The sequence below is a fragment of the Eucyclogobius newberryi genome, unplaced genomic scaffold (assembly GCF_026437365.1).
Source record: "Eucyclogobius newberryi isolate DKJ021-1_F unplaced genomic scaffold, fEucNew1.0.hap1 SCAF_19, whole genome shotgun sequence".
Classification (NCBI taxonomy): domain Eukaryota; kingdom Metazoa; phylum Chordata; class Actinopteri; order Gobiiformes; family Gobiidae; genus Eucyclogobius; species Eucyclogobius newberryi.
In genome coordinates this window covers 32,470,330-32,494,706 of record NW_027315823.1, presented here as the reverse complement: position 1 = coordinate 32,494,706, position 24,377 = coordinate 32,470,330, and the positions used below count along the sequence as shown (strand labels likewise).

Here is a 24,377-nt window from a genome sequence, read left to right as displayed (position 1 = left end):
GACACATGCTTTTGGTTAATGGCCTATTAACATGTATAATGTATTATAAGCCATCTACAAATGCTATTAATTGTCTAAGTGCCTATAAACAAATAACTAGTGCTTATTAATGGCTTATAAATAGTTTACTACGGAACCTAATTATAAAGCGTTCGTCACTGGTCATTCATTATAGTTGTATTACTATTATTTAAAATCAAAAACAGTAGATATAGTAGTGAGATCAAGTATTCCCACCAGTTTGAGTGACTTGCGTCGCTCTGAAGCAGCCACAGCCGGAGTTGTTCTTGCTCCGTTTCCTTTTATCATCACTTCTCCTTCGTCCTCTGGGTGAGAGCGCCGTGTTCTGCCGCCCTGAAACAACAACAATTCAACTTCAATTTACATCTTTTTTAACAAATGAGAATTGTCTGGTCCGTGAGGAGGAGAGTAACTAAACATTTATAATCCAATAATTGAATACATATTTGTTGGAGGTTCTAGTATTTGAAAGGTATTTCTTCAGTAGCAGGAATGGTATCATCAGTGGATTGTTTCTTAAAGGCACAGTCACTTTATAGAAGTGGTGAGTCGCCTAATTCCATGGAAACAGAAAGTTAAATCCATATTTTGGAACATTCTCCGTAGAGATAGATAGGTTTTATTTTGTAAAATATTATAGCCAGAGGAACAACATTTCCATGGAAACGAGCAGAAGGAGGCCAAGTACGAGTCAGGTTTATGGAGGTACAAACCCACTCACTGTAAGGACACAGGATTTAATACAGTTAATACATTCAAAAATCTAAAATGGAAGTAATTGTAATGGCATCTTTCTACTTGAAATAAATATAATAAATACATGAAATAAATAAATTAAAATATACATATTTTATAGTATATCCATTTTACTTGTACATATACGAAACGATATTGTCTTATTACCGGTACGTTTATTGGGCTACTTTAATTAACTAAATGTATATTTATTTGGTCAGGACAGTGCATGTTAATGAACATACATAAAACACATGATGTAAACACCAGATTAGCCGTGAGCTAATATTCATCTGTTGTCCACAGAAAGGCCCTGCATCACCTGGGAATCGATCCCAGGACCTTCCTGCTGTGGAGCGAGAGCACTAGCTGCTGCGACAGATTAGTTTCCTTCAAGGATCAATAGATTTAGTCTATTTTCACTTTCTCTGATTTAGCTGATAATGTCTACATTACTAACATTACTTCTAAACTAAACCACTCTACAGTAAAATTACCGATCTCGTCCCTTTTCCTGAAAATGTTGACAGATTTGTCACGGTACAGAATAAAACACAATTAAATTAAAAGCGCACTGACTCAATTTATATGGCATAAATATTGCACAGATCTATATCAATCACTTAAAACAGTGAGTGATTTTCATCATTTAAACACTTTCCATCCACTCTGTGCCAACATATGTTAGTTTTGTTTTTGTTCTGCATTTACCTTGTGTAGTTTTGGCTGTTTGATTACAAAAGGAGGCAGTTGTAGAGGGTTTATTGCTCCTTTCGGGCTGCACTGGTTCCCCTCAAACTTCAGACTGGACGGATACAGCAGCCACTTCCCGTTGGACAGTTCGTGAGGGAACATGATGTTGAGAAATGCAGAACCCAGAGTCTGCAAGGCCTGGCCGGGATTTGAAACCTGCCAAAATGATAAACAGGGCGAGTCATTTCAAAAGTTACTAAAAAAGAGGTCTCTCTCCTTAAAACCTACAAATCAAGTTAGGTTTTTTTTTAGGGGAAATAATGGACTCGGATTGGAACTTCTGTCTTAAATTAAATAATAAATCCGTCTTAAAGGTGCACAGAACTTTTATCAATAAATAAAGTAATCCATCATTAACTATCTTGCATTTATTCAATTACATATGTTTTTATTGCTGCAAAAAGACTTGACTATGGAGATAGATAAGTGTAATGCCATACTGTGAAACATTCCAGTCAAAGCAGTAACCTGATGGTCGATGGAGCCAAGCAGGTGGCGGACAGAAAAGTTACATAGTGCACCTTTAAGTTACATAGTGCACCTTTAACAGTGAATCTACAATCTAACAGAGCTTACAATACCATGGAGAACTATGCAGAAAATTAAACTGTATGAATGAACTGTACTGGATAATAAGATTTCATAGATTATAATTGAATTGTATTTATAGTCAGTTGATTGATATGCATTGTAAAAATATGTTATTTGAGTTTATGCAGAGCTATGAATCCCAGGAAGACTAACGACCAAACAGTGGAGGCTAATGAGGCTCAAATTAAATGAATAAACAAAAAAACAAACCTACCAGTATTCATCTAGTGGTGAAATGAAAGTCAAGCCCTGATAATAATTATACAAACAGCGTAAACAGTTAAGTTATTGCTTGAGAATTCACATGTATATCCGGTAACAATATTCAGACGTCATTAGGTCAATCCAACTGGAACGTGTTAAAACCTTTCTTTAAATGTTGAGGTTTAATTCTGTCAGATAAATGTGAAACATCTGCACTAATGACCACTAATGACCACTATCACATCCCCCCGGTTACTTTACGTCCTGTAAACACTGACCACAAACTCAAACTCCACCGAGCTGCCGATCTCCTCCAGACTTCTCATGGCACTCTCGCCTTTCACTGGGCCGCTGAAGAAAAGCTGATGAGGGTTCACCACTCTGAGGATAATAATGCACCATTTATATGAGGCATGTTAGTATGAAGCTGTTTTTGTGCTGCACGTGAAGAGATGAAACTCACCCGATGACAGACAGGGGGAGCTCTATCACCACTTTGGCGAATGCCGTGACTTCAGACAAGTCGGACTGTTCACTGATGCTGTGGACACAAGGTGAACCATGCTTTATCAAACTTAAAAGTGACATCATTTTAAGATTGAGGTTAATATCACAACAGAAAATGCATATAAAAACTTTCCAGTGCAAATAAAAGCTTTTTAAACATAACATGTGGGCGTCTTACGTTGACAGGAGCAGATCCGCGGTCAGCTCTGTCGTCTCGATCGTGATGTTGGATGTGCTCAAACTGATGGAGAATTGTAGCTGTCGGGAAAAGAATAGTTTGGTAATGACTGCGTGACCTGCACTGCTCACTGTGAGTTCATCAGTGTTGAGGATTGACCTTGCTGTTTCTTTTGACGGGATTCCCCAGGTCACACTCCACCTGAGAGCCGTTCTGGTTGGCCTGGCATCGAATCTGAAAAATGACACAGCCACTAGAAACCATGACAACTAATACGGTCAATTGGGTTGAACTGTTGAACTGAATAGCATTATGTACTTCTTTACCGACCAACACTAGAAAAGTTACATAATGCACCTTTAAAGCAAAAAAGGTACGAATTAATACAACTTGTCTTAAAAAACGTCATTCTTTCTGAACCCTTTTTGCAATAAATTCCACCTGGACAACTGCGATGTTACAGACAAACACTCTTTCATCTTAATCTAGATTATTTATACCTTTACACATATACATAACTAAAGTAACTATACATTGAGGGCCAGTGCAGAGCAAGTGCAGTAAAACAAGCTGTTATTGCACCAGTTAGGGCGACTTTTTAGTAGTTAACTAGTCAAATTATGATTTTTATTGAACATTGAGACTTTTTAAATACATTATCAACCAAGTAAAGGTTGAAATATGGTGACTGAAGGCTTCTAGATGGACATTTGGATTTAATAATGTATAATTGTATTTCTATTTGTGTTTTAGAGTCTGTATAGTCCAAAGAACGATTACGATTATCAAAATATGACTGTGATCATTTTTTATAGTCGACTAGTCACAATTATCAGGTTAATTATTGCATCATTATCTGTTTATCGAGTGTGTGTCCGGTCCGTACCTGCGGGGGCAGCCTGGAGCCGGCGTAGGACAGAGTGTTTGGGAGCGAGATGAGGAGCTGCGCCGCGTGAGCATCGTCTCCGTCCTCCTCCGGGGTCAGAGGGTCAGAGGGCAGGTTAGTCACCACCAGCTCCAGAACAACCACGCGCTGGTCAGACAGAGAGAAAACCTGCACCTCGTCCTCATCGCTGACAACAGGACACGGAGAGACATGTCAGGATCATGTCAGACTTTAAGTTAGTAAACTATTTCATTAGCACTTGTCATTTGTTCATAAGCACTTGACAATTAATAGCATTTGTAGATGTCTCATAATACTTAATGTCCTTCACCAAAAGCATGAGTGTTAAAGCAGCACAAAAGTGAAGCAGGTGATTATTAAACTGTTTTCAATAGCAAAATAAAAATAATAATAATATGCTTGTAAATGCCTTTAAGTGAATATTAAAACATTACAAAAAGTGTAATAAATCAAATAATTCAGTTTCAACACACACTGAAGTCAAACGTTCTGAATGATAAAGTGAATGTGACTTTAAGAGCAAGACAAAGGAACACCTTACTTCTAGGTTAACCTTTTTGGAGGATGGAATCAAAATAAAATGACATAAGTTTCCACTATATTGCGCAGCTTTTATGCAAAATAAAAGAGGACATTGCAGCGTTTGCGATTTTCTAATTGCAGCTATTAAAATTGTGATTTTGATTAACCTTGCAGCCCAACTACTGGAGCATCGTAGACCTATTTTAGACTTTTGAGTTAAATAACTGAGATTTAGAATAGTACCAAACCTGCTTTAGAAGAAATTGACGAAGGACAATATTTGAATCTTTTTTGCTAAGTTGCGTTAAATAGATAATGCTGAAAAAGATAAATAAAAGATCTCAGACAGTTGCCGAGTTGCAGGTGCACACTAACATGTTAAATGAAAATGACGAGTTCAAATATACGACGGAGTATAAGGGCCAACCAAAAAAAATAAAAAATGCGCGGCACTACGAGAATAAAGTCTTTAATTAATGACTTTTTTCTATATAAAAATCTCATAATTTAAAGACAACAAAGGCAGATACACGGTTCACTTTCAGCACCATATTCTGTGATCTGTCCTTTTCCTCTGTATCTGCTGCGTTGTATCAATGAAATTTCCCCATGTGTGGACAATAAAGGATTATCTTATCTTATCTTATATTACATGCTCCCCCCCCTCAGTGTTGCATAATGGTACAGTCCAGTAACAGCTCTGTTTGTATGAACTGTGTTTAAAGCTATGAAGCTGATCTGACAAGTCAATACACTGAGTCAGATGCATCTGTGGAGTCTTCATTGCACAAACACGCCACCACCAGGACGCAAAATGGCGCTTGATTAAAAGTGAATACAAAAGCCCACAATAGATGTCGATCTTTATAATGCGGGTCTTTTAGACATTACAAACAATCATTTCCCCGGTGCAGTGTCCTCATGTCCGGTCCCGGACATGGATGTATTATATTATCGGTCGACCTGTAAAATGACGGACTTGTGTATTGGGTGCACACGTGTGTTGGAGCTCATGCCATGATGTATGGATGATGTATGGATGATGTATGGATGATGTATGGATGATGTATGGATGATGTATGGATGATGTATGGATGATGGCATGTGCGTAAAACATATCGCTTTTTGGCTGTGCCAAACATGATCCAGGCGTCAGGAGGAGCTGAGTGGAAGCGCAGACGGATGTTTTGTGTTCTGTGTGTTTTACCGAGTTTGTCCAAGAGATGACAAAAGGTTAGAATCGGAGCATAAAACTTAAGTGCACACAATGAGCACGAGAGAATAATGACTAGTGTGCTCAAAGTGCCCACGTAGAGAAACAACACTATAGAGGAGCAGAACATGTGTGAATATAACAACGATGTCTGCGGGCGGCTGTGACACGGAGCACGGCTGCTGTTTGAGCCCATGATGCACTACAGCTGCATCATGGAGAAAGTAAAGCGTTTATCCAACAGTTTGTGTAACAGGAAAGGTGCTGCTAAACGGCAGTGTCTTGTCTTGTAATAAACACACACGTAAGACATCGTTTTAAAAACCAGGAAACACTTTAACATGTATTTCAGGCTTTTATGTAGTTCTAAACTGTCAACTCATCCAAGCCCGTTCTTTTGCGTCCTGACCGTGGGGCTGAAAGTGAACTGCTCACGTCACTTTGAATCGGCGCCTAAACTACGACTTTTTTCTCGTTAATTAAGGAGTTTTTTTCTCATTAATTAATGACTTTTTTTCTCGTTATTTAAGGAGTTTATTGCCGTTAATTTACGACTTTTTTCTGACTTCGACTTTTTTCTCATTAATTAACGTATTTTTTCTCATTAATTAATGACTTTATTCTCGTAGTGCAGCTCATTTTTTTTCCTTGTTTGGCCCTTATACTCCGTCGTACAAATACAAATCTAGATACCTCCATGCATTTGGATAAAAATGTAATAGAAAATGCTTTATACAGAGTAAACTGAAAGCCTTTCATTATTATTTTTTAAATGGCACTCAAACTTTACTGGTGCATGTTCTGTTTACAAAGATGAACTATAATAATTATGTCGAGCTCTATAGTTCACAATAGTGTCGTTCATATTATGTGTTTATGAATAGATTAGAGTGTGCGGCTTATACAAGGTATACGTGTGTTTCCATGGTGACTGACCGTGGCAGAGGGGTGAAGAGGTCGGAGGTCAGAGGTCGTGTTCCAAACTGGTAGCTGAGCCTCAGGTTGCTCTGGCAGATCTTGTCGCTGCCACAGCCTTCACGCAGGAAGTTTATCTTTAAGGAGAACAGCAAGGAGGATTATATGAAGTACATTAAATTAGACTGAAATGACATACATTGTGAACGTAATTAACGTTTGCATTGGAGAGAAAAGTGCTTGACACTAAAGATGAATGTTAAGGACACATAGGGTAACAAATCAAATACTTAATACTATTACTTACATCTAGTATTTACTTCATAGCCTAATGCATAAGAATGTGGGAAAATACTTTATGTTAATATTGGTAATTTTGTTTTTTATTTAATCATGTTTACAACGTATTTAAAGCCCATTCTTCCCATCCAGAACACAAGGATGTGTATAACATGTATTCAATCATCAAACCTTATTTCCAGTCCTTTTAGTGTCTTGTAACTTATGTCCTTGTTTATGTGTTTTATGTGTTTGTTTTTAATGTTTTACTTTGCACTTTGAGCTTTTTACACATGCTTTCCAATAGGGTTTTACTACAAATGCAAATAAACTAAAACGAAACAAGCAAACATAAATCACTAAATGATTACGTAAGAGAATGATAGACATAAAGCGTGATTTTATTGCGTGCGTTTACCTCGGAGTGCAGCGTGTTGGAGGGCGACACGCTCAGAACAGGAGGAAGCTTCTCCAGTTGTTTGGCCCCGGAGTGTCGTCGCAGTGGCTCTGGTTTAATGGTGTGAGTGATCGCCAACGAGATCGGACGCAGTTTGTCCCGAATGTTCTCCTGGAAAAAACAACAGAAAAATAATATTCCGGTTTTGTATTCACCACTGCGTTTCATTAAAGGCAACTTATCGCTACTACAACTGCTAACAAGGTCATGAAGGTCTTCTGTTAATGAAGAAAAGTTGAAAAAGTGAAAGAAAAATGGCTCCAAAATATTCCATAAGTTATCATCATCGTTCATTTAAACACTTATTGAAATGTAGATGTACTTAAAAATGTGTGAATTTGTTAAGATGCGCTCAAACTTGAACATGGAGTTTAAAAAATGAATTAAACGTGGCTATAAGGTGATTTCAAGTGATTATTATCCAGAAAATAAATGTATCAGGTTGTCATTCAGCCATTATTGACATAAACTAAAACATGGTATATAATGTAACTTTAGTTTCATTCAAGCATGTTTCTGAAACCTTGCCCCTGTTGTCAGCTTGAAACATTTTTATTTAAATGGTTTCCTGATATAAAAGTGACTGACGTGTAGCTGGAAGGTGGCGGTGGTGCACACATGGTGGCGCTGTCTGTTCATCTCCACTTCCTCAGTCTGAGTGAACTCTGCTTCCAGTGAACTTCGACCCAGGAAGTTCACTCTGTGTGGGAGCCCCAACTTCCTGCGCTCTGTGTCGGCCTCAAAGTGCACCACAAGGGCTAAGAAAAAGAAAAGAGGAAGGAAAATATTATAAAAGTACATTTGATAGTGTCTGATATAGTGTTTTTCTATCTCCACGAGAACTCAAAAGGGAAAATTCACCAATTCACACAATCGGTCCATGCAAACGTATATATTATATAAGAATAGTTCAATTCCAGCTGGTTGGAGACATATTGTTTCTACGGGAAGTGACAAGTGTTTACTTTTTGTACTTTGCCTTTTTATAAATGCAAAAGTGGTGGACAAATGTGCCTGAAAGGTGTCGGTTTTTTACCACCTGACGCCGCACAGGCCGCTCAGATATTTGGGCTTTTAAACGGCTTTTTCACAAATTTACACACATTTTTCACAGGCAAACACCTTAAGTAAGCACTGAAAGCTCAACATCACATAAAATCACTATTTTTATACTACCGTATTTTCCAGACTATAAATTACACCTTTTTTCATAGTTTGGCGACTTATACTCCAGAGCGACTTATGTGACATTATTAGTTATTTTCACACTGGCAACCACAAGAGGGCGCTCAAGGCTCTAAGCGACGCAGAAGAAGAATCTGCACTTCCTCTTCCTCTGGAGTTTGTGGAGTTGTTTAGAAGTGACTCAGAGGAAGAAGAATTCAGTGGATTTAGTGATTTGGTGTAAAACTGATGCTTTGGTAAACTTGTTAGCATGTTCTTTATGCTATAGTTATCTGAATAACTGTTCATATGTTACGTTAACATACCAGACACTTACCACAGTTCTGTCTGTGCGTCATGTAGCTGAAGGTGTTAGCGTTAGCATGCGTCATGTAGCTGAAGGTGTTAGCGTTAACATACGTACACCTATTCACCATGTTCTCTCATCTGTTATTATTGTAAATTGCATTTCAAGATGAAATGTCTGTTCTTGGTCTTGGATTTTATCAAATTAATTTACCCCCAAAAATGTGACTTATACAGGTTTTTTTTCTTCTCTATTGTGCATTTTTTGGCTGGTGCGACTTATAGTCCGGAAAACACGGTAAGTGCTGTTACAGTGTAGCTATTACAAAATGTTAGCAAAGCTTTGTATTAAGTGTTTTGAAAATGCATTTTATATTTCACATTCTACATCTACTGTACAGCAGCAAATCTGTCTTTAAACGTGAATTTAAACAGTTGTAGATTCCAAATCTTTATAAATTAGTTCAGGCTGGCTTATTTTGCATCCTGTAACCAATTATCTGCATTTAATTAAGCTTCAATTCAAAATAAGATTCTTACTCGACAGTCACTCATCAAAACAACAGATGCAGATACAGCGCATACACTAAACCTCCAGACTACAGTAAGTACTGCTCGTTTATGATAACCGTGTCCAACATGAGACAGGGCTGAGGTCACGCTCTGTAAATAGAAAGCTGCTGCCACCGAGAGCGGGACAAGGACAGAACCAGTGGCTTCAGACTGGACTCACTGATGTGTGGATTGTAGTGCTCTGGATGTGCCGTGAACAGGAAGCAGGCCTTTACGTCCACACTGGAGAAGGAAACAGGATCAAATAATGCTTGAAATATGAAACCGTTGGGGGATTGAGGAGACAAAATATACAGAATTTCCTGGTTGATAATCAAGAAAAAGTGTGTATTTATTTTGGGTTTTACTTTATTTCAGGGCTGTTTCAACTAGTGCCTTAAAGTAAAGGTTGGGCATATTGACAAGAATGAATACCTCGATTTTTAATAAATGTCATCTTTACAGACTCTGCAGCTCATGCCACATTTCAACCTTTACTTGGTTAAAAAATGTATTTCCAAAGTCTTAACGTATAATAGAAATAATCAACTACAAAAATAAGAGTTAGTTGCAGCCCTTAGCTCAATATTTTCTGGAAGAACCACCATGACATTCAAAATTTTTTTGAATGTCATGGTGGTTCTATTACGGCCATCCATCAGTAATGTGTTAAAAGGCCTGTAAATGTCATAGTTGTAGGTGAAGTATTAGTCAAAAAGTGAATTAACTGTAAATTTGCCACAGCAATATGACAATTATTCAATATACCTCAAGGTCAAGGTGTGACAGAGGATTTTTTTTATTTATTTATAAGTTTTTTTGTGTTTCAGCTTCAAATAGATCCAGTAAAATTCAGGGATGAATATTTTCACGTTCTGAATTCCTCTAAATAGTAAAAAAAAGAAAGGCGATCACTTGGTTCTGAAAGTAGAATACAGTGGTTTCCTCTCTTGTTGTGGCCTTACCAGACTCCATCTCGACCTTTGCAGTTGTGATGGCCCAAGTCGATGTGCTGAGGGTCAATGCTCAATTCTCTGGCCACGTGAATGACTGGACGAGATCTGCATCACAAATGACAATGTGTTTTTGTCAATGTGATGAAGATACAATTTTTGAAAAGAATATCCCTGATGTTAGGCTATGCACTATATCTATTTAGCATTTTAGGACATTTTTAACCCTGCAACGAGTTGGCCACTGTCCAGGGTGTACCCCGCCTAAGGCCCGAAGTCACTGGGATAGGCTCCAGTCACCCGCAACCCCGAAAAGGAACAAGCGGTAGAAAATGGATGGATGGACATTTTAGTGCAAAGTAGGTTCATTTTCAGCTTTGTGAGCCTTTAAACCTGTGAAAAAACATTTGTCTCGTGCTGCTGTAAACTCTGGTAGAGTTAAGGTGTTTAGTCTCACTTTAATTCAAGACTTGAACAACTGATTTAAGCAAAAAGTCCGACATTAAACTTGATACTTTTACACTTATGCAGTATAGTTTCCCAATATGCCAAAGAAAGAAAAACAAAACACTTGAACAGTGAAGCTACAAATAGTTCTAACTGTAGGCAGACTAGACCAAATACCTCAACAAATACCACAGTGACTGATTTCTTTAGCTTATCTTCACTTTCTCCATTAAAGGTAAGAACATCTTCCTCCCAAGGAACTTTTCTTCTCTGCAGTATATCACTGAACATACTTTTGCAGTAGGGCAGCGACGATTCATTAACTAATCGTGATGAATCGTTATCTGGACTGTACAGACTCTAAAATGCCAAAACAACCATCAACACAACACTGATCTACTGTAAATAGAAGCTTCACCATATTTGGACCTTTTTATTTGTTAAAATTTATGTAAAAAGTCCCAATGGAAGTTCTAAAATAGGTCGACTACTAAAATGATTGTTAGTTGTTTTCTGGCGTTTATTCCCTCCCACCTGAAGAGAACCACAGAGTCGTTCAGAGATCCCACGGCCAGATCTGGATAGTGGTTATGGTCCATGTCCAAACCGCCGGAGATGGAGTAACCAAAACACCTCACGTCAAAGTCTCGACCGTCCAGCACCTGAAAATGTCTGGTCAGTAAATGTAATGACAACGAAAGGTTTACTTCAGTTCTATTTGGATTGCAGGACTTACTTGAGCCGGTTTAGTTTCAATGCCAGAATCAGAGCCTCTGTAGATGAAGACTTTGCCATCTCCGTCAAATGGAGCTCCAACAGCAATGTCTGAAAAGAACCAGTATAAATAAGATGGAAAACCTGGAAAACCAGCCTTGCAACATTTTGCATCGACATGAAAACAACTCTGAGAAACCCTGGCTCTTTTTTTTAGTATGTGATTATACTGTCTTATTATAATGAAAACAAAATGTGCTTTTTTTACTTTAGCAAGCCGTGGATGTGCATTTACGGTACTTGTTTTTATTGTTCAACCCTATGCATTTGACCATGAGTCTGAATTTTCTAAAGTACAGAGCAGTGGGCAGAGATGGGGGGTAGGTGAAAACTTTTTTTTCAGGATATTACAAGATTACCGTACTCAAATCCATCAATTAAAACACAACTTTGAGGGAACACTGTTTAAAATGGTCAAAAGCTGTTAGGTCTCCTTTAAAAATAGTTTTTGTACTTCACATTTGTCTCTATATCAATATGTTGCGGTTAAATTCAATTAGACCAAAGGAAGATATGTATCAACAACAGTCAAGCAGTTAAACAAGTGAATACATGAATACTACTGAATTACTTGTTGAATTGCTGTTATCATGTTTGATTAGGATGAACGTACCTCCATATCCGTCCTGGTCCAAGTCTCCGATGCTGCTCACTGTCATCCCAAACATGGAGTCATACGTCCCGTTGAGTCTGATGGGGCGCGAGTGGTCGTCCCAGTGACCGAAGGGGTTCAGGTAAACGTACACTGCGCCTCCGATCTCGGCTTTACGGTCGAAGAAATTAGGAGCTCCAACAATCAGGTCGGTCCAGCTGAGAAAGAGGAACGGGCGCAGCAAAAAGGTAAACCAGGGCAGACATTTCAAAACGGGATGAAATGTGTGGAGAAGGGGCCCTTAAATACAGGTGTAGTCCTGCCCTGAAGGTTAGAGGTTTGATCCCAGTTACAGACAATGCATGCTGAAGTGTGCGAGTCAATGTTGGTTATGAATCCAATGGAATATTATGATTGTTGTCCTCAATATTAAAAGAATAACTGAAAGGTGTTATACATACAGTGATCTAATAAAACATGGTTCAAACTAGTCCACTATCCAAATCTGCACCGACTTCTCCTCCTCACCCGTCTTTGTTGAGGTCCGTGGTGGCCACAGAGTAACCAAAGGAAGACGCCAGCTCCTCTCCCCAGAAGATGTGCTGCGGCACCAGTCTGTACACGTTATCCTTCTTCAGCAGCACAACCGCCCCCGTGTGGTTGGCCCTGGGAGCACCGGCCACGAACGTCAGCTCCCCGCGGGCCATTATCCCCAGCGCTGAATCCACTGAGAAACCTACCCATGTTTCATATTGAAAATAAAGACATTGTCGGGGAAGGGAGAGGGGAAAGGTCAAAGGTCAGAGGTGATTTCAAAGCAGAGCGTCTTGTGCTTGCATGTTGTCTTCATCTTGTTACTGATGAAATGTGTGCTTTAAGTGGCTATTGATTTTATGCCAAAGTAGTGATTTGGTTAAATGTTCTGTGTAGTGCATCGGCGCTGCAGGGGGAACATGTCAGTGGTCAGGGGGGAATATGTCAGTGGTCAGTGGGGAACATGTCAGTGGTCAGTGGGGAACATGTCAGTGGTCAGGGGGGAACATGTCAGTGGTCAGGGGGGAATATGTCAGTGGTCAGTGGGGAACATGTCAGTGGTCAGTGGGGAACATGTCAGTGGTCAGTGGGGAACATGTCAGTGGTCAGTGGGGAACATGTCAGTGGTCAGTGGGGAACATGTCAGTGGTCAGGGGGGAATATGTCAGTGGTCAGTGGGGAACATGTCAGTGGTCAGTGGGGAACATGTCAGTGGTCAGGGGGGAATATGTCAGTGGTCAGTGGGGAACATGTCAGTGGTCAGTGGGGAACATGTCAGTGGTCAGGGGGGAATATGTCAGTGGTCAGTGGGGAACATGTCAGTGGTCAGGGGGAGAAGCAGCTTGTAATTCAATTGCTGGGAGCAGTGTTTCTAAAACTGAGGGGCAAGTACACCTGGTGGTATGTTGTATGTTTTGACATGGGCAGTTGTATGTTCATGAGGAGATGAGACTTGCACCATCCATATCGTCTTTTAAATCATTCTTAAAACTCACTTTTATCGATTGGCCTTCGATTGGTTCGTATAAAGTGGCTAAATCCAGGTTTGGTCCTGGTTTGTTCCTGGTTTGGAAAAGTTGGCTGGTTTTGATCTTGCTTATACCCTTAACATTGTCATGTCCTGGTTTAGAGTCTTTTTAGACCTGGTTTGAAGATGATTTCATCTTGGTTTACTTAACCTTTATATTCTTGTCCAAACTGATTATGTAAATCTTGCTAATGCTTTTTAGTCTTGGTCGACACTTTGTTTGGTCCGGGGTTTTGTCCCTGATTAGACCAAAATGATTCAAAAATGTGCCATCATTTAGAAATGTGTTAAGATTGCCTATGGTCCTTTTGTTCTTGGTTCATAACGTAGCGACGTCCAGGTTTTGATCCGGCTCAAATGATTTTAAACTTTGTCAAGTCCAGGTTTAGTCATTGTTTAGACCCGGTTTAGTCCCGTTGTTTGAACGGGATTTTGTCTTGGTTTAGACTTTTAGATTCTTACTCAATAAACCAGCTTCTTGTTATTCAAAATATTCTTTTGGATGGTACGGGACTTGTAAAGGTTGAGAATGAGTCGCTCGGAGCCAAACAGAGATGTATTACACACTTACTGTGTGTCTGTGGTGCACAGAATGTAAACAGAGCGCTCGGACATTAATGTAATTTATGGGCCCAAGGCTGTTCCTCCTTTTGTGGAAGGCTACAATGAAATGCATGTTTGTGTCCAGAGGAATGTGCATTTTAATCAGGTAAAGCAGCGGCGCAATAAGGGAGTCAGTGGGTTTACACAGGCCTGAGATCCTTCTAGATTGGAAAAGATGTCTAACTTGATTTCTGTCTTTGCTTAAGTTTAATGTATGTAATGTTTCCATCCAATAATTCAGTGAACGCTGCATTAGCTTAAACCAATTACGTCTTGAAATACAAGAAGACGTTCAACCTGGATTGATAGCAGCAATAAAAGTATGACTTGTTTTATCATAGTTTATATTTTACCACTGTCGTGTATCGATTCCTTAATATTGAAATTTTAAATGTTTTGTATTGTTAAATGTTAATATTGTGAAAAACTAATCTGTTTCTAAACCATGTCAATCTGGCCACCAACTTCTCTGGCAGAAGGGGCCATGGAGCTGCTTTTGCTTTGCAGAGAAAATGTTTTGTATTAAATATATTCATGCCCATTGTAGTGTAGCCAAAAGAATCAAAAAAGCAGATACTAATCGATAATAAAACTAGTATCGAAGCTAGAAAAAATCACACTAACAGGTCAGACTTTGACCTTTTATTAAAAAAGAGCATTTATTATTGTGGTATCAAAATTTGTGTTGAGAATATTATTTTTAGTGTCAAAATTGAGTTTGAAATGGTTGTATTGTGACCACTCCCTTGTAACATGGTAATGTATGTTTGTATGGAAATAATTGAATGTAGACAAGCTATACTGTGCCATACTGTGGAATATTATCATTATGTGATATTAAGGAGAAGAAAGATGTACATATATATTTGCATGTAATCCCACTGACCATCTGCTTCTTTGTACTTCATGTGAAACTCAACAATGCATTTAAAAAAACACATTTTACACATACAACATAAAGCCACGTTCACATGCAGACGAAGGACAGACACAAGCACTTTACATGTGTTAGTCCTTGGCAAACATGCAAGAAAAAAAAGGGAAACAAAGAGAGACAAATCTAGACACTGAGACAAACATGTGGCAGCTCCTGGGAAACAGGCGCGGTGAGCGACGTGCAGAGAGCGGCCATTAAAAGGTGTTAAAAGAGGACACGGTGCTACTTTTTCCACTTTTTCACGCTAAGGCCATTTGGAAGGTCATGTGTCTAAAAGCTAAGAGGCCGTTTAAGGCTAACGCTGCTACAGTTATACGAGTCTGACTGGGTGGGTTTGCTCAGCTTTACGCAGGAGGGGAAAACAGTGGTGATGTTACGGCCTTTCCATTCACTTGTAAAGAACTGGCAGGTTTAAAGGTTTCTATTTGAACGAAAACAAAGGCTAAAGATAATGACTGTTGAATACTGATTTCGCCAAAGCAAGTAAATTACAGTTTATAGAGGGTGGTACATTAAAACAGGGACTTTCCCACATTTTAATTGCACATTGGAGGTGGAATTACTGTACAATATACTTTTTTTTGGCAGTTATTGTCATGGAGACTTAAACATATTGTATCATTTATATGCAGAAAGTATATTATAATAAAAGATTGTTGTCCCTGGTAATGGACTTATGGATTTATCAATATTATTAGCAGTATCAGCCATTATAAGCCAAATATATAGTGGTAGGGATGGTCAAATATAGCCATATTATTTTATGAGCTGATATATATTTGTCTTGCTGCTGTGGCCAATAACTGAAATGTTGCGTTATTGATATTAAGATGTTTAAATCCATAGCGAAGCCCACAACTTTTTAAATTATATTAAGTTATAGTAACGTTAACAAATACATTTTTGTACAAAAAAACCTAATAGTCATCTGGGATTTGATATAGATTTTTGCATGATTGTATAAACATACCATGCCTTATTTTAGGCTTAATCGATCTTCTATTTTCATTTTTGCTCATTAGTCTGTTCAAAAAGGCAAATCTGAGCAATTTTTTTTATATAGACCAAAACCGATATCTGGGAAAACCCTCCGATATCACCAGCTGGAACCGATATATGCACTATTGCCCATCAACTTGTGTGTATGAATTCTGTTGCCTACATTAACCACATATAAATTATCAGATGATGCAAAACCCACTGGCCTAATCACATGGACTATTAACTAGTTCCTGTGAACCTTGGTTTATCTGCTTCTCAGTTATTGACCAATGACAGCTTCATTATTTGATTTTCCAACAATTTTGAGAAGCTTCTGGTGTGATTTTTAACTATTAACGTCTATTCTATTATATATATGGGCCTAGTCACTGATGAAAACAACTAGATTCAACATGTGTGGATTCTTGAGTTTGCGAAGTGAATTGCTCCACTGTGAAATGGACAAAGTATTATATAAAGTATCATATCCACAAAACAACATCACTGTCAGAGGTTTTAGTCGCATGCAGGTGTGGCATCATCAGATTAGGTCGAATAGAGGTGTGTAGAGATGAGGTTTAGACGGTCGGGTGGGGAATGGGTGTTGTCATGGCGACGGCTCAGCACGAGGTTTGTGACAAGTGACGAGGGATCCACAGGAACGCTTTAAGCCACGCCGAGTTAAAAGAGAAATCACCACAACCCGTTAATGACATCAAATGTGTGTCAAATCACAGCGGTCGCTCAGAATGCCGCGAGCCGACGCCCTGATGCGCAACGTTAAAGTCCAGGTACTACTTTTTCTAGACTAACGTTCATTTTTCTACAAGCTAAAGTCGTAACACTGCAAATCACCACAAATTCCCGCAAAGCTCCTCACATGCAACAGGACAAGGACATCAAAGAGACATTAAAGACAAACTACAAAGGTGTAGCCTGACCAGAGCTGCTAATTTTATATAAATATGAACTTAACGTGCCTATGACAGGTTGGACCACTCATCGAACTAAAATGCAGTTGAGTTAAATATAGTTTAAATTTAAAGTATATATACATTTTATCCCAGAATAGAACATTTTTTAGGTTTATAATTTTACTTACTGGTTGTAATCGATTACACTAGGAAATTACCCAGAAACCACTGGGCATAACTCATCTAATGTCACTATCATTCATATTAACAACAGGTAAAAACACAAAAATAAGGTCAACGTTAGAAAATCATAAAGACCTGTCTGATGCACTTTAATTTGTATTTGATGTATATTTTCGGCCATTGAATGATTTATTTACAGGCGACTGACTATTCGTTTGATGCCTGGATCAATATCATACACCCCAGGCTAATGTCTTTCTTGTCATCTTGCAAAAATGTTGTTTACTGACTAAAAAGACAGCAGAAATGTTTTATTACATTATACTGATCGATAAATCTGCACTGAATGTGGAAGGATCTATTCTATGTAAACCTCAAATGCATTTTCATTTAAACACCTAAGCCATCAAAAAACTGAAATAACAACAAATATATGCAAAAAAACCTCCTTCTGGATCGATGCAGTATCAATATTGTGAGCTGTTGTATCAATACATCAATACAGTATTTTCTGGCATATTTTAAAAAATTTCACTGCACTACAATTTTGTTGCTTGTTCTGAGAAAGGAAAAGGTTTTAATGTTTCAATGTTTTAATAATAATGATAATAATAATAATTTCACAAACAAGTACTGTTGTTAAAATATATTCGATTATTGTGAAATACTGCAGAATATCAATACAAAACATTGATTAATTGTGATATTATCCAAGCCATTTGTCGTGTGTTTTATTGAATCGTGACGGACCTTGTGATTCCCAGCCCCACATTTAGACTGGTAAAGTGAGATCATTTTAGTGTTAAATAGTGATATATTGGTGAATATGTCCGGCTGGCCAGGCTAAGTAGCAGATGTCCCACCCTGCAGCTTCACAAAGAGACCGCCATCTTGTAAACGAACCGAGCAAAGCGCTGCAGGTAGATGGTTGTCTCTTCGCTGCGGAAAAACGTAACCAGAAGAACCCACATAGACTTCAAACTAAATCTAAAACAGACATGACGGGACGTTAGACGGGTCAGACAGAGACGGTTTTTCGACACAAACCCACACACCACGCCTACAAACCTAAGTAGCTATTATGGGCTACGTCTTCAAATGGAGTGGGTCGACTCGAGGGCTCCAGAGTTTTGTACAGCAGCGCGTCTTCAATCGGGCTAGCCATGAACAAGAGCCCTGAACATGGGACGTCCCAGAGGAGAGGACAGAGGAGAGGGAGAGAAGGGTGCGACAGGTGGAGGGGTGATGGGGTGATGAAATGGTGGGGGCAAATAAAAGAAAAGAGAAACAGAAAAGGGGAGAGTGCAGGTGAGACAAGCAGCGGTGATTTGTTTTTGTTGTTTGGTTTGTGGTGGCGTTTTGGTTGCCGTGGCGCAGTCCTGGTGGATTTCGGTTCCTGTGTGAAAATGGAGAGGTGGTTTCAGCCTCAGACGAGTCCCTCCTGACGGGTTTGTGGGAACTTTCTGGTTATGTGTGGAGATACTTTCGTGACATTAATTCTGACTGAACTTGCCCTGGCTAAACTTGATTAAGGTGTATTTTAGTCAGATAACTTGATAAATCACAGCTGTTGTTCTGGAGATATGCAAAATTCAAATATTAAGTATATCGTCTGCAATTAAAATGATTAGAAATGACAGAAAATTGAGCTGATGAAAATAAAAAGCACAGAAATGTCTGTTGTATTCTCCTAAACAAGAGTTTAAAGTGATGTTTCTGCACTTTTGCAGTTAACTTTAGGGTTCATGTTGTGTACGACTTTTGAACCTCAAAGACATTTACAGTCACCTTTCAGCACATTCCTGATGTTTTGTGGAAATGTGTTGTCAAGATGGACCAAACACAGGATTTCATTGATTAAAAAAATTTGCAAATGGAGTTAACCAAGTTCAATTAAAATCCTAAAAAATGTGGAACTTGTGCTATTATTATGTTGAATTAGACACTTTTGATTCATCTTGCAGGTAAAACATAAGCCTACTCAATCTTCAAAGGGTTTATAGGAACAAAAATTACTCTCAATCTCTTTAATTTGCTAAAACAATGAGATTATTGTGATCTATGAAACTAAAGTATCTCAAAACGTCACTCTACCTCAGTTAAACTTTGGACTGTGGACAGCGTCATGCTGTTTGGAGACGTCAGTGTCCTCCGTCCACGGTGATATGAGAAAATATTTCACATGTGGGCGGAGCCATAGTTGAAGCTTTGTGACTCAGACTGAGGGTTATCCGGGCATAATCCACATACCAAACCACGGATTCCCAAACGGGACGGCGACATCGCGTCCCTGCTCACTGATATTTCACTATTTTAAGCACTAGTTTACTTACTACCATATCAGACCCTTTTAATTGACTCTTAATTCTTATTTCACTCTTATTTTATGGTTGTTTTCTCCTCAAAACAGTATATTTGTTTATTTTGGGTGCATTTGTTTGGTCCTGGTGTAGACTTTGTAGACAGTGTAGACCGTTTAAGTCCTGGTTTAACCCTGGATTTGTTCATGTTTAGTTCCAGCTTCAGTCCTAGTTTAGTCCTGGTTTAACCCTGGATTTGTTCATGTTTAGTTCCAGCTTCAGTCCTAGTTTAGTCCTGGTTTAACCCTGGATTTGTTCATGTTTAGTTCCAGCTTCAGTCCTAGTTTAGTCCTGGTTTAACCCTGGATTTGTTCATGTTTAATTCCAGCTTCAGTCCTAGTTTAACCCTGGTTTTGTTCACATTTAATCGTAGTTTAGTCCTGGTTTAACCCTGGATTTGTTCATGTTTAGTTCCAGCTTCAGTCCTAGTTTAGTCCTGGTTTAACCCTGGATTTGTTCATGTTTAGTTCCAGCTTCAGTCCTAGTTTAGTCCTGGTTTAACCCTGGATTTGTTCATGTTTAGTTCCAGCTTCAGTCCTAGTTTAGTCCTGGTTTAACCCTGGATTTGTTCATGTTTAGTTCCAGCTTCAGTCCTAGTTTAGTCCTGGTTTAACCCTGGATTTGTTCATATTTAGTTCCAGCTTCAGTCCTAGTTTAGTCCTGATTTAACCCTGGAATTGTTCATGTTTAATCCTCGTTAAATGGGGTGTTAGTGCAAGCATGAACGCTCTGAGTACTTTTTTTTCATAGTCCCGTGAATATGACATTTTTACTGGATTAAGATGATGCTAAAGTGAAGCTAAATGAGCACATCTTGGTGGAGTATATTTATCAAAAAATATGAATATCCACATTTTCCGTGCTATTTTCATGCAATTATTGCCCTGCCTAGGTCATAAAACCTCTTTTTGGAGCCTATTTACAGTCTAGCTAAAGATTATACATTTAGTAACTTAGTTGACTATTACTTATTTAAAAAAGTGCTAATTGACTTGTTGCAGCCCTAATATACATAATCATAATTGAGGAATAATAAATTAAAGACCTGCCGATCGATTAAAACTGGCATAAATGAATATATGTGTAAAAGGCATGATTCATTCTTCGGCTAGCAAACTCCTTTCTGATATATTAAAGTGATAATTAGTTCACAAATACGCATTTTGGTCGACTAAAACACCATCGCCCGATTCACCGACTCAACGTGTAAAAGTCAGCAGCCATAATTAAAATATCAACAAATGACAATAAAACTGCAGCTCAATTCTTCCTCAGACATTTACTATTACTACTACTTCGATTTTGTTTTTGGCTCAATGAGTTTTTGTTGTTTTGTTTTTTTGTCCTCCACCACAAAACCCCAGAGTGAAAATCCCACATTGTCCCGGGGCAGAGGGTCTCGTCTGAGCCTGGTGGTCCCGCTCCGTGCAGTGAAATGGGGGGAGGAAGAGGGAGGAAATACCCAGGTAACTGTGGTAGGGCACTGGGATCAGCTGTGCGTTCAGCTGTTTTTGATCGGCGACCTCATACGGACCGTCGTCATAGAAACCCAAGTCCAAAAGGGTCTGGTTCAGAAGCTGGACTCGCATCTCGCCTGTGGGAGCAAAGGTGAGGGCGCGGCAAAGACAAGGGACGACACACAACCGAGACTGTGGTTTAGGAGAGAGCAGAGCGTTACAGAACATGGACATCTGCAGAACACTGTACACTGCACTGCACCACTTCTTTTATTGAAGAGTAGAAAGCACTTTTCATATGGTTTGAGGGGATTTTTTTTAGTTCGAGTCCCAGCTTTAAACAAACAGAAATATATACATTTCACTAGAATTTTTTTATATTGAATTTGCTCCTGTTGACCAAAGGGAACAATCCTTCCTGTTGGAAGGATTGTTCTGATCTTTGGTCAACCTGCTTGTCTTTGTAGAGATGTTATTGCTTTGCCAGGAATGTGTCTTATCTCGATGGAGACAAACTGCTAACACAAGCAACAGTGGACAAATGTACAACCTTAAATCAGACACCAAGTTAAAACGTGATTGATTTAAGCAGTATTTATCTTGATTTGAGTATGTTTTGACTTTCTTAAAATTAGATTTTCCAAAAGAATATTTTCCAAGTTTTGTTATTATTTCAAGTGTCATTTCAAGTTAGAAACAGCTTGTTCCATTGGCAATCTTACTTTAATCTTATTTCAAGCAATTATTAACTTATTATCTTTGTTTGGACGGTGTTTTTCATCAATTAAAACACCAATTATTAATTAAACGACATGGGTAAGATTAATGCCACTGTGGAACTTTACAAGAAAGGCAATAACTTCCCCTTGAAGACACCCAGGTGCTGGACTCGAAATACATGACATAATTACATCGAGTACTTTTGATTAATTTAAAATGTTGATACAAATGCTTAAATAATGCTAGAAAAAATATATAAACAATATTAAAGATCTTACATTTTACAGCTTATTTTAAATGTATTTTTCTATTTCTTACCAACCAATGACTTAAATTAAAGTATGTTCAGAAGTTTTCTGAAAATACCATCTCTTTTCCAAAATAAATCTACATAATCAATGACACAGTTGCAGTGTGCAGTTACAGTGCAGAATATGATGGTGGATACGGCGCAGTATGGATTGTATTGAACCACATATTCATTCGTCCTTCTCTGCACCAGCTCAGGCTCAGAGCGTTCTCTAATCAATAACAACATCATTTCTGCTTCCAATTACGAGATTGGTTTATAATAAATCTATTTGTCTTTTATATTTCATAGCTACAGAAAGCAAAACTCTAATGGCCATGCTTCTGCTTGTTTATCCAAAAGAGGTTTTCCCAGTTGTGATTTACAATTTATCTTCAGCTATAATTTATTTCCTTGAAGTAGTATTGAACTTTACCAATAAAATATCAAATTTATGTTTCAGTATTTCATAATTCAATATATGCCATATAGAGTACTTATTACATATTTACTAATATTGATTACACAGACTTAGCTATAATATTCTAAAGTGCTGCTTTTTACAATATACTCTTTGGGGGAAAACGAAAAGAAAATACTAATTTACACAAAAAAGTTGGGTACCGCAGCTTTGAGAAAATTGAGTACTTCTTCCACCACTGGGTAATAGTATTTTCTATTTCTATGGAAGTTAAACTGTCTCTAATCCCTTGAAATGTCCACTGGTTCTTGAAGATCTTGTTCTCTGTCTCCAAAATAAATGATTTAAAATAGTCTGAACAACCTCATCAAGTGAATAAAACATTGTAAAAAACATAATTGACATATTTTTATAGTGTACCTCATTACCTTTCCAGTTGTAAGTCCCCGGCGCCCCGAACAGTATGAAGTTGTTGTCGGGGGTGAAGCTGACTGACATGCCCTGCTGACAGAAGCCAAACTGCTCGTGCCCCTGCGGCCGCCCCTCACAGAACTTCCACTCGCCTCCGTCCAGGTCATCGCGCTCCGTCAGATCGTCGCTCAGGACGTAGCAGCGCCCGATGGGGTCCCGCGTCTCCGAGGGCTGCCGGACGCGCTGCCGCAGCTCGTACAGGTGGGCACAGGTCTGCCGAGGGAAGAGGATTACAGGGTTCTAGTGGGACATTTAAGACTTTATAACTATTCTATTTTTCATTAGAAGAGAACAACAAAAACTGAACAACAACATAACAGAAGAGGGAATACAATAGAAACAAGAACAGGATATTTAAGACTTGTTGAGATCTTTACCATGGCTAGGCGTACTATCTTTAAAGGGAACTCACTTTTAGAACAATGATAAGCACTTTGTAAAATGGAATGGAATAAATTGAAAAAATATTTAAGATATATTTAAGACAGGCGAGAGGGGGCACGACAGGCGAGAAGGGGAACGACAGGCGAGAAGGGGCCACGACAGGAGAGAGGGGGCACGACAGGCGAGAGGGGGCACGACAGGCGAGAGGGGGCACGACGGGCGGGAGGGGGCACGACGGGCGGGAGGGGGCCCAATGGGAGGGAGGGGGCCCGACAGGCGAGAGGGGGCCCGACAGGCGAGAGGGGGCACGACGGGCGGGAGGGGGCACGACGGGCGGGAGGGGGCCCAACGGGAGGGAGGGGGCCCGACAGGCGAGAGGGGGCCCGACGGGCGAGAAGGGGAACGACAGGCGAGAAGGGGCCACGACAGGAGAGAGGGGGCACGACAGGAGAGAGGGGGCACGACAGGCGAGAGGGGGCACGACGGGCGGGAGGGGGCACGACGGGCGGGAGGGGGCCCAACGGGAGGGAGGGGGCCCGACAGGCGAGAGGGGGCCCGACGGGCGAAGGGGGCAGGACGGGCGAGAGGGGGCACGACAGGCGAGAAGGGGCACGACAGGCGAGAAGGGGCATGACAGGCGAGAAGGGGCACGACGGGCGACAAGGGGCCACGACGGGCGAGAGGGGGCACGACGGGCGAGAGGGGGCACGACGGGCGAAAGGGGGCACGACAGGCGAGAGGGGGCCTGACAGGCGAGAGGGGAAACGACAGGCGAGAGGGGGCACGACAGGCGAAAGGGGGCACGACAGGAGAGAGGGGGCACGACAGGCGAAAGGGGGCACGACAGGCGAGAGGGGGCACGACAGGCGAGAGGGGGCACGACAGGCGAGAGGGGGCACGACAGGAGAGAGGGGGCACGACAGGAAAGAGGGGGCACGACAGGCGAGAGGGGGCATGACAGGCGGGAGGGGGCACGACAGGCGGGAGGGGGCACGACAGGCGGGAGGGGGCACGACAGGCGAAAGG

At 39.9% G+C, this 24,377-nt stretch overlaps 1 protein-coding gene across 3 annotated transcripts in view; it reads right to left on the bottom strand.

Moving 5' to 3' along the window:
- Positions 1-24,377, bottom strand: part of itga7 (integrin, alpha 7) — a 54,855-nt gene that overhangs the window by 6,576 nt on the left and 23,902 nt on the right. For 2 of the 3 annotated variants that reach the window (XR_011927861.1, XM_072452679.1), the window contains exons 4-21: positions 22,925-23,180; positions 21,072-21,203; positions 12,599-12,806; positions 12,092-12,288; positions 11,441-11,529; positions 11,239-11,366; positions 10,270-10,365; positions 9,486-9,547; positions 7,871-8,040; positions 7,244-7,393; positions 6,568-6,683; positions 3,876-4,062; positions 3,149-3,223; positions 2,990-3,069; positions 2,768-2,845; positions 2,583-2,685; positions 1,468-1,665; positions 238-354 (exon numbers count right to left, since the gene is read on the bottom strand). Coding sequence is in view for 2 of the 3 variants with exons in the window: in XM_072452679.1 (XP_072308780.1) it covers positions 238-354; positions 1,468-1,665; positions 2,583-2,685; positions 2,768-2,845; positions 2,990-3,069; positions 3,149-3,223; positions 3,876-4,062; positions 6,568-6,683; positions 7,244-7,393; positions 7,871-8,040; positions 9,486-9,547; positions 10,270-10,365; positions 11,239-11,366; positions 11,441-11,529; positions 12,092-12,288; positions 12,599-12,806; positions 21,072-21,203; positions 22,925-23,180 (2,442 nt within the window). In the remaining variant the exon portion in view is untranslated. Of the gene's footprint in view, positions 1-237; positions 355-1,467; positions 1,666-2,582; positions 2,686-2,767; positions 2,846-2,989; positions 3,070-3,148; positions 3,224-3,875; positions 4,063-6,567; positions 6,684-7,243; positions 7,394-7,870; positions 8,041-9,485; positions 9,548-10,269; positions 10,366-11,238; positions 11,367-11,440; positions 11,530-12,091; positions 12,289-12,598; positions 12,807-18,317; positions 18,426-21,071; positions 21,204-22,924; positions 23,181-24,377 lie in introns of all 3 variants that reach the window. The other variant, XM_072452680.1, reaches the window with a different exon arrangement.